This window comes from Brassica oleracea, chromosome C2, assembly GCF_000695525.1.
Source record: "Brassica oleracea var. oleracea cultivar TO1000 chromosome C2, BOL, whole genome shotgun sequence".
In the NCBI taxonomy this organism is placed as follows: Eukaryota; Viridiplantae; Streptophyta; class Magnoliopsida; order Brassicales; family Brassicaceae; genus Brassica; species Brassica oleracea.
Genome location: NC_027749.1, coordinates 37,403,100 through 37,413,328, shown reverse-complemented (window position 1 = coordinate 37,413,328; position 10,229 = coordinate 37,403,100). Strand labels below are relative to the sequence as shown.

Here is a 10,229-nt window from a genome sequence, read left to right as displayed (position 1 = left end):
CGAGAAAAGTAACTTCTCAATCGGGGAAAACATTTTGTGAACCGCTAAAACATCATAATCCCACCACTAATTTATATTGTAACTATATCAAGTAGAATATATATTTAATTTTTTAGATTTTATTTTTTATTTTAATAAATAAAATATTACTTAATATTAGCATAAATTATATATATATATATATTTTCTCCTTTTCTTATTTAAATTATTTTGCTTTTTTGTTGTTGTTGGTATTTTATCGGGATGCAGATAAAGATCCAGAGTATGGTAACCAAGCTGAGATCAAAGCGCAAAGGTTGTAAGAGAGACAAAGAGAGAGAGGCTTTTAAAAGGTTTGTTGTTATCTGATTATTTATGTTTTAGTTTTGTGTTTATGTTAGTTTAAAATTTAGCAAATTTTTAGAAACTTACTTCCGATGGGGTGATCTCCTTTTAATTCAACTGAAATCAATGATAGAGAAATCAACAATAGAGTTGTTTAAATTTTATTCTGTTTGGAAACCATCTGATTCAGCTCCATACAGGATGACTGCATTTTATGTTGAGACGAGCTTACTGAAGCGAGTGCTAGGGTATTGCAACACATCGCTTCAGCTCCAGAGGAAGGTAATAATCATTTTGCCATTGTAGTTGTAAAGGTATATTAATTTTACTTTTTGATTTTGATTGCCAAATGGTCTTAGTTCTCAACTATAGTTTTCAACTACAGTTTATAATCTTTATCCTCATTTTTCAGCCATATATTACTTAAATTTTTTTTTTTCTGGTGAGCAGGAAATGTCATACAACAATTATCTTGGTGTTGACTCAGCGTGGAACTGCGTATCAGATTCAGAAAACCCAACATGTGCAGTCATGAAGCACACAAATCCTTGTGGTGAGGCCTACCAGATAGCTGTAATAGCTGATCCAGGTAGCACCTTTGGTGGTATTGTAGCCGCCAATGTCAAAGTAGACAAGGTAATTGATTGATGAACATGGATCTACAACGATTTATTCTCTTATTCAGTTCATCTCACTAATAAAATTGAGCACATGCCATTTATTCAGGGATTGTTCGCAACAAAAAGAAAAGACATCTATTGTGTTACTGATCACAAGCTCACCATCTGTTTCACTCAGAATATTGTCCTCTCGGAGCTTCAATACAACCCAGTTGTGATCGAGAGAAACATGTTCAGGTTCCGCTCATTCCAAGAGTTTGAGAGGTGATTTGTATGGTTAGTTGGCTTTCCTGTGTTAACATGTATTGTCCTGATTGTCCTGATTTGTATATTGTCCTGATTTGTATACAACTAAATTCTTTAACATGTGTTGCAGATATCATCCGCCCATGAAGGTCATCAATTGACAGTCTCTCAGCAAACACCCGGTCTTGAACGGAGGCAGCACTCCCACCTACAGCCAAAACAGTGAGCATATACGATTACATACTAGCACCAGCCATAACATGCATATGTCATTAACTGTCTCACAATTATAATTGGCAATTTCAGATGACCTATGATTAATGTCTACCTTTGGGACCAGGCTTCTCATGAGTCCCACAACAGGTTCAATGAAAGTCTTGCCACTCTTGCTGTTGCATTAGTAACAGCAGTTAACACTAAACGTATTGGAGGTATGACGTTTCCATGTTTTAGTCAATAACATCTTGATTAATCAATCACGAATCAGTTCAAGAATATCTTGATTAATTTGCATAATATTTATCAAAACAGTCTGAAGTCTTTTTAATTGTCCGTTTTTGTTCAACTATGTCCAAAGCAAATAGATAAGATTAACAGAAATCTCTTAGTTTTGATTCAGTTAGTTTTTAATACTCATAGTAACATGAGGTAGACAATAGCAAGCTACAATGGTCTTCTTGAGATTTAAATCTATGACATTGTTATCGTGTTTTGATTATATCGGAATAGATGGTGAGTTGATTGTTTTTTCTGGAGTTGAAATGTACATTACAAAACCCTCACCTTACACTTTCGCTTAGCATGTTGTTCGCGTGTGCATGTTGTTCACGTGTGCTTTCTCTTTGTAACAGGTACCTTGCTAAGATATCTGTCTACGACAATGTCGTTAAGGCAACTTTTGTGCTCCTTGGTAATACTGGTCCTGAGCTAACAGGGAGGCAGGCGTTAGAGCTTATTGACAATTACTTCGAGGTTACTCATACTCATCTTATATTTCACCTCCCAAACAATCTAAACTGACTTAATCATGTTTGATATTATAGGCTAATGGGGACATCGGTGCTAACCATGAGATGCCAACTCCACAATGTCTGGTGGAAGTCTCAAGCTCCAACCTTACAGTTAAGAGACAGACCATAAGTGTGACGAAGGTTGTTTCTCCTGCAGTTCTGCCACCATTTGTAGTAGCAGAAAGCCAACCAGACGCAATCGATGAAGAGAGCACATGCTCCTGGATTAATTCATTTCTGTCATAGGGAGTCTAGCATAACTTTATCCAAACTATTTTTGAACTCTCTGTTCTTGCATATTTTTATAAATAATGAATAATGACTTGTGAATTTGAGGTACTCTCCTTCCTAAGCATGTGTTGTGTTTTCGTTCTTTATAAGTTGGGTTTTAAATTTGAAATACATAAAAACTATATTCTGAACTATACCTTTTTGACCATTGAATGATAAAATTAAAAAAATATAATAAAAATAAAATAAAAATTATGCTAATAAAATCTAATATTATAATATAATTTTTTTTAGGTTTGATCTTTTTTTTTGATGAAATATTTAATTTATTGATCAACTTTGAAAGAATATATGTACAAAGAGTAGCCTTTTAGAATCCGTATTAAAATTTGCTATTTGCTATTCTAGAGCTAGTTTAGGACATGTGAGCTTCAAACCATCTTGCCATGAGGCCCTGCAACTTTGGCTTCAAGAAATACTACCTAGAGGTGATACGGTTTCTAACAGTCTTGTCAATAAGGCGAGCCAGGATCCACCGCTTTGACTTTGCTGTTGTGTTTACGATCATTCATCTCCCTCCATATAAAGTAGATAGATACCTGTAGCACCAACCGCAGTAGAATGTATGTAAGACGGTCGAAGTTTCCAGTGAGCAGCTGCGAAACTGTTGTCTCCCAGTCTGGATCAGGCTCAACACCAAGTAATGTCCAGACGATCTGCAGACAGAGAGTGAAAGAAAAGAGATGGTCGCGTGTCTCCTCAGGCTCGCCGCAAAGGTTTGATCTTTTTAATCTTTTCACCAAAAGAGTTTCCAATGAGTAACACGATTAGAAATCATCATGTTATCTATTTTATTAAAGAGTAAATAGATATTTATACTGTTAGTGTTAACTAATATAAATTTAGAGTCTAGATATGAGGGGTGAATTTTGGAGATGAGATTAAATTTTTAAATAAATAGATAAATATTTAGAATTAAAAATCAAAAAATTTTAAAAATCATTTTTGCCTTTCAAAAGATAAAAGGTAAAACGATCTTTTGACTCCTTAATTAAATCTATTTTGAACATTTCTTCTTCGGAACTCTGTTGGTGAAAAAAACTTAAAAAATATTTAAGAGAATTGTGCTTATAATTAATTTTACATTATTGTTTTTTTTTTTTACTAAAGTCAATACGGCAAAACCAAACATATTCAAAATGGTTTCAGTCTTAAAAACAAAATTCAGAGATTAATTTCAAATTGATGACGTGAACTTAGAATGATATTTATAAGTGTGTTATTGGAAAAGAAATCTTTTATACATATGTTTGTAATAATTTTGATTTTTTATTCAAGCATGTATACAAACAAAATATTTCATCTATCTTAGAGTATCTCCAATAAAAATTCTAGACTTAAATTTCCCAAAATACATTTATGTGTATAAATATATTAATATTTATTTATAGGTTCTTAACTTTACAAAAAACGTAACTCAAAATATTTTTTTCTGATCATTTGATTTGTATTTTCCGTAAAGTTAATAATTCTACAATTAAATATTAATATAATATATACATATAACATATATGTATTTTGAGAATTCCAAGCTTAGAATCTTCACTGAAGGTGCTTTTTTATGCTAATATTATAATTCAAAATGAGTTCTTAAATTGAAAATGGTTCTACAATATCTTATATTCACACAACATATTTAACTGAAATTTTATAGAGCAATTATCCGTGCGTAGCGCGGAAAGACGATCTAGTATATCTAATGACAGAAAACCTATCTAATGACAGAAAACCTATCCTCCTCGACCAGTTACAGAAACGATCAAGCTCATCCTTATAAAAGATATCATCTTTTTAATGTGATGAGATTAAGCAATCAATACCCAATTCAAAACCAAATCAAATATAATTATGGTTTAGGAGACAAATCTGAAATAAACTTCGGTCGTGATGAGGGTGCAAACCTATCCTCCTCGACCATGAGAAGAAGAGATCTAGATTATTAAGAAAAAAACGAGAGAAAGAGATTGAATGAAATAAACAGAGAAACAATAGGAAGAAGATCATTTTCAAAAAAAAGAAGAAGACTGAAATATTAGAATAACAGATGATTATAGATATAAAAGGACTACGAGAGTATATATCAATTAACTTATGTATGCAAAAGGGAAATTTTTTTTTTTTCTAAATGAAGAAAACAAAACGACGTCGTTTAGGAAAAACGATTTTTAAGAAAAATATATTATATTGACACATCATAATATCATCATTCCACGTAAGCATCCGTTTAATCCACCTAAGCCACCGCAACCATTTGACTAACAGTCATGGTCAAAGTATGTATTAGCCATAATGTGATTGTTTATGTATGAAATTTGAATTAATCATGTGTTCGTATATGAATTTGCACAGGTACTCAGTGTGTACTGATTGGGACTGCGGTCCTTTGTTAATGTATGAATTAGCAGATTTCCCGGGAGAACACCATATATTTAAGTATTTTTAGGTGACAAAAAATGTGATTGTACACCTATCACCTTGTTTCAAAAAAAGAAAAAAAAAGTACACCTATCACCTATGAGTTGAAACTTGAATGTGAACCCGCGTGCCCAAAAGGCTAAAGAGCTTTAGTTGGGTGAGTAACCTTCGGCTGCAAACATTCTTCATGGTTTGTTTATCCACATTAAATAACTTATACTCTCTTTTTCTTTTTGGTTCCGAATGTGACATTTTTCTTATTAATAAATTTCCATTTATGTTTCTTCAAGGCCAATGCCAAGACAGTGTTTATTCTTCAAATAAATCCAAATTAAGAACTTCCGTTATTACTTAAAATCCACGAGAAAATTTGTGGGGTTCCTCCTATAATGATAAACAAGACAATGTTTTACGTTATGGAGTAATGTTTTTATAAATATAACTAATCAGATATAGCCTACACATTGACCCAAAAATATATAGCCTACAAAAATGTACACAGTGGCATTATGCTTCCAAAAAGGTTGAACTTTAGAGAGTGAATGAGTTAAAAATATTTGTTCTTACTATAAAAAGAGAAATAAAGAAGAGACAAAAAGCTGAAAGGAGAAGGTGGTGAAGAGTGTTCTGACTTGTCGTCACGGGTAAAACCTTACAAACATTTGATTTGTGGTTCCATACGTATGATGGCAATTCCCAGCCACGCCTCCACGTGCACATCATTCATAATTACACTCCCCCACTATAATATAATGGGGTATATAAAGTAATTATTTTTATTTTTATTTTCTTATAACTCGAGTTTCATTTTTTTTTTTGTAAATTAGTTTCAGTTTTATTGCACGATCGAAATTTATTCACATTAAGATAAATTCTCGCCACGTTACGATTTGGTATTTTACGATGAGGAAGTTCCTTACATATTTCACAAACGTAAGTTTAACTTTTTCTTAAACTCGAACAACATTCTCTAAACAGTTTAGCCAACCGTGTACATACTATTATCCATAAAATTCTCAAAACTCAAACAAAAATACTCAACCTTAGTTCGATGACAATAAATATTCAGTTTTATAGTAAATGTCGTTTCAAATTTTAAAATTTATTATGAATTGTTTTACATATCTTTGAGAGAAAGATAATTCTCTATTCTTCCTTTTTTTTAACTCTTTCATGTCTTTCAGAATGGAAAGAGATTTATGGCTCTTTTTTGATTAAATCTACTTTCTTGGGTCAATTGATCGAGTTTTTTGGCTTCCGCTTGCGGACAATATAGAGTTCGCTAGGGTAATTTTGTAGTGTTTTCAATCTAGAATCAGATTTTTCTTCAAGGTTTTATGTTTTTTTTATTCTAGATTGAATAAATATTTTCTGTTTGCAGGATAAAGTATTCGACAAGTTCGGATATAGTTTTTGTCTTCCCTTTCTCCTATAGTCTCAACCATGAATTCTAGGTAACTGGATTTCATAATTCTGGTTGGAGCTAGAGATCCTCCCTTTCGTTGATCATCCTTGATTGTTTGTTTAGATGGGAATCAACCTCTGCTTCAATTTGCGAAGTACTCAAATAGATCTAAAAGTTTAATATTCAAATAACCAGATCCAAATCTGATCTAAATTAAAATATTTTAGATATACCAAAAATATCTAAATCATAATTATATATTTAAATATGTTAATTATTTTAAATTTTATCTCTATTAAATATTCAAAAAAAATAAAAATATCTAAAAATATCTAAAAATTATCAACATAGTGACATGTAAATATCTAAAAATAACAAAAATGTTCAAAATACTGAAAATATTTATTTGTTCTCCATGCAAATATTTAAATTAAACTAATTTTTATGTAAATTTAAATATTTAGTCTTACATTATTCAAATTTTTATGTTTTATATTATTTTATTTTAATATCAATTATATTTGGATTTTTGTTTAAAAGTATATAATTAAAATGGGTATCCGAACTCAAATCCGAACCAAACCCGCAATGATTCGAATCAAATCCAAACCAAAATTTGTAAATATCTGAATAATATTTAAATTTCTAACCTTAAAATTTCGAAATCCGAATAGATTAACTGAATCCGAACGGATATATGAATGATCATTCCCAACAAAAAAAACTATACAACAAATCCCTTATAACAAATACAATAAATGATTCAATAAACTATTTCATGGCGGATATCATATTTGTGTTAGACACATGATTTTTAACGAGAGAAAATTTGGTTAACAATCATAGTTATGATATTAATAAGTAGATGGATTATTCTTATAGCCAAAAAGAAAGAAAATTCAGTTAACCATCATAGTTTTCTTTTGTTTGTTCTTTACTCTTTAGTTTTAAGACTACGACCGCTACAAGTAATTAGCATGGCATTTAATTTAACTAGCTAATTATTAAATGTGGAGTGGAAGTACGAAGATAACATCATCCACCAAGATAAAGCCACGTGTTAGTTAAACAAGAAGATTAAATCCAACCGTAGGATTTATGGCAGCTAAAACTGTACCTCAACCTCCAAATCGAATATCTCTGTCCGCTTTTAAATACCACGAAAGCTTCACAATAACTTCCCCATTCTATCACTCTGTTTTTCTCTCTCTCTCTATGGATAAAGGTAAAACGTTTGGAGAACAATGGAGGTTCAGTCCAGCGTTTAAACCGCCTGAAACGCCGTTAAATTCTATGGAGTTTTTGTCACGCGCGTGGAGCGCTTCCGCAACGGAAGTAACAAGAGCCGTTGTCGCTTCTCCGACTTCTCAACCGCCCCAAATGCGTTTCTCCGAGATCCAGAGCGCTTCTGACGTCACTTTGTTGCCGGAAGATGAAGAAAACGGCATCGTTTCCGGAAACACTTTCTCTTTCGCTTCCTCTGAGACTTCTTTAATGGTCATGGAACGTATCATGGCTCAGTCTGTAAGTAAATCTATCCATAACGGACGTTGTATTAAGAAATAAATCAAAAAATCTAAATTACTTTTTTTTTATTTAGAAATATTTCTAACAAGTAACAAATATTGTTGCGTGAACAACTTTATTTATTGTGTATGGAAACATTTTATAAGATGGTGTAAATTAGAAACTTCATTCCCTTTTCTTTTTCATAATTTTATAAAATAGTTTAATTTTAATTTGATTACAAAAAAAATTCTGACAGCCTGATATTTCATCACCACGGACTTCAGGGAGACTTTCACGCAGCTCTTACACTGAGAGCCCTCCGATTTCTCCCTCTGACATCGACGACTTTAAGGTCAGTCAAATTCTTGAACTTAATTAGTAACTCAACCCATTTAAGTGTTGGGCTAGTGTTTTTTTTTTTTTTTTTTTTTTTTTTTTTTTTTTTTTGTGATCAAATGTGTTGGACTAGTGTTTAAAGTTAGGATTTGGTGGGTTAAATATATGTCGTAGATTGAAAATAAGGGTATATGGTAAATTAATTAAACACGTTGACAAAACAAAAAAGGCTAAAGTGTAAGTAGAAGCAGCAGTAGCTGTAAGAAAACAAAGAGAGGAACACAAGACGCAGGCTTTCTCTTCGTCCCAAGTATTTTTCTCTCTCAATTACTACAAGATGAGCAGTATTATTGTCCCTATTATTAAAGTCTATTTTTATATACATGAATTCGATTTTGTATTTATTAAGGAAAAAAATAGTTTGTTACTCCCTCATTTCCTAAAAGATAGACTTTTTAGTATTTTCACACATATTAAGAAAACACGTTAAACTACCATAATAAATGTATCGTTTTCTGTAATTTTTAATTTTCAATAACTTTTAACCAATAGTAATTCAATAAAGACAATTAATTTTCTTTGAAGTTTGCAATTTTTTCATAGAAAACACAAAAAATACATTTTTTGAAACAAACGTTTTTTCTAGAAAATCTATTATTAAGGAACGGAGGGAGTAGCGTTTATGGTTTGGACCCAAGTATGGCTGGCATATGTTCACATAGGTCTATTTTCCACATCATTTTTCCCTACAAATACATAGTTTTAATTCGTTTTCATTTATGATAATATCAAACTACAACATGGAAATGTTATTAAAACCCGATTGATTTTGTATTTATTTTGCTAGAAATAGTGTTATAGCATTTATGGTTTAGGACCCAAAGATGGGCTGGTCTATGTTCACAAATCACAAGGGTCAATTTTCCACAGCCATTTATTATAGAAAATATTTTTCACCGTGGTCCACTTTTATTTATACTTTTATTGAACACATACGTTTAAACGGGTATTAATTTTGAAATTAAAATATTGGTCCAGCAAATCTACCGTATAAGCCCATCCTTTAGTGGGCACATTCGTGGTCCATCCGCCGTCTCCGGCGTCGCAGGAGGTTCTAAAACTGTCGGTCGGTGGCTGAAGGACAGGAGGGAGAAGAAAAGAGAGGAGACACGTGCACAAAACGCACAGCTTCACGCGGCAGTATCTGTAGCTTCAGTGGCTGCCGCCGTGGCTGCTATTGCTGTAGCAACTGCCTCTCAGTCGAGTTCTGGAAATGACGAGCAAGTTGCTCAAACTGACTCCGCGGTGGCTTCCGCCGCGACTTTAGTGGCGGCACAATGTGTGGAAGCCGCCCAGATTATGGGAGCCGATCGCGAGCACCTGGCCTCCGTTGTTAGTTCTGCGGTCAACGTTCGTTCCGCCGGAGATATCATGACGTTGACAGCCGCCGCGGCTACAGGTAGAGTTCTCATATTAATCATTTTGGTTGATCACGAAAATATAAGAGAAATTCTCTACTATAGATCAGGGCTTTTATCCAACACATTTGAAACATTTGTATGGGCTCCATTCTGTAGACTTCCTCTTAAGAAAAAAACTTATATATATTAATATAATAATGGATAAAATATTAAAATGCAAGAGAAAACAACAAATGTAATTTATAAAATAATGTAAAATTATTATTTTTATATCAAAAAAATATTATAAATATTAAAACAATTTTATTTCTATTTTTAAATTGTAAAATTTGCAATTATTTTAAAAGAAATAACTATTTTTTTAAACAGCTTTAAAAGAAATAACTAAAATTTAGTTTTTCTGTGAAAAAAATTAGATGAAGTTATATAAATTTTTTTAATTTCGTTTGGAACCCTAAATTCTCAGGTCCGGCTCTGGTAGACCTAAAAAAATTTTTGTCACAAATATAGAGTTTAAAAATAAAAATGACCAAAATAGATTTAAATGTTTTATCAAAAGTAGTAAATATACATTTATAGGGTTAATTAATATAGTCATTAGGGTTTAGAGTTAAGAGGTGGGGTTTGGGGTTTGGGGTTTGGGGTTTGGGGT

General features: G+C 32.1%; 2 protein-coding genes across 12 annotated transcripts in view; both read left to right on the top strand.

Moving 5' to 3' along the window:
• The first annotated feature begins 205 nt into the window (after positions 1–205).
• Positions 206–2,530, top strand: LOC106325588 (bifunctional purine biosynthesis protein PurH-like). 10 transcript variants are annotated; one of them, XR_001266949.1, is made up of 8 exons: positions 206–332; positions 525–606; positions 775–960; positions 1,123–1,220; positions 1,321–1,412; positions 1,531–1,621; positions 2,042–2,162; positions 2,234–2,530. XR_001266949.1 is itself a non-coding variant. In XM_013763635.1 (8 exons), the coding sequence occupies exons 1-5, from the start codon at positions 244–246 to the stop codon at positions 1,349–1,351; spliced, it is 474 nt and encodes a 157-aa protein (XP_013619089.1). In that variant the 5' UTR covers positions 206–243; the 3' UTR covers positions 1,352–1,412; positions 1,497–1,621; positions 2,042–2,162; positions 2,234–2,530. The 10 variants fall into 10 exon arrangements, 3 of the variants coding, with proteins under 3 accessions (XP_013619089.1, XP_013619088.1, XP_013619087.1); XR_001266947.1 differs by having other exon boundaries at positions 1,497–1,621; XR_001266953.1 differs by having other exon boundaries at positions 1,123–1,246.
• A 4,947-nt stretch (positions 2,531–7,477) lies between these two features.
• The window catches only part of LOC106322639 (VAN3-binding protein-like), a 5,814-nt gene continuing 3,062 nt past the window's right edge, over positions 7,478–10,229 (top strand). Inside the window, exons 1-3 of one of the 2 annotated variants that reach the window (XR_001266482.1) lie at positions 7,478–7,835; positions 8,077–8,172; positions 9,195–9,615. Coding sequence is in view for 1 of the 2 variants with exons in the window: in XM_013760722.1 (XP_013616176.1) it covers positions 7,527–7,835; positions 8,077–8,172; positions 9,195–9,615 (826 nt within the window). In the remaining variant the exon portion in view is untranslated. The remainder of the gene's footprint in view (positions 7,836–8,076; positions 8,173–9,194; positions 9,616–10,229) is intronic. The other variant, XM_013760722.1, reaches the window with a different exon arrangement.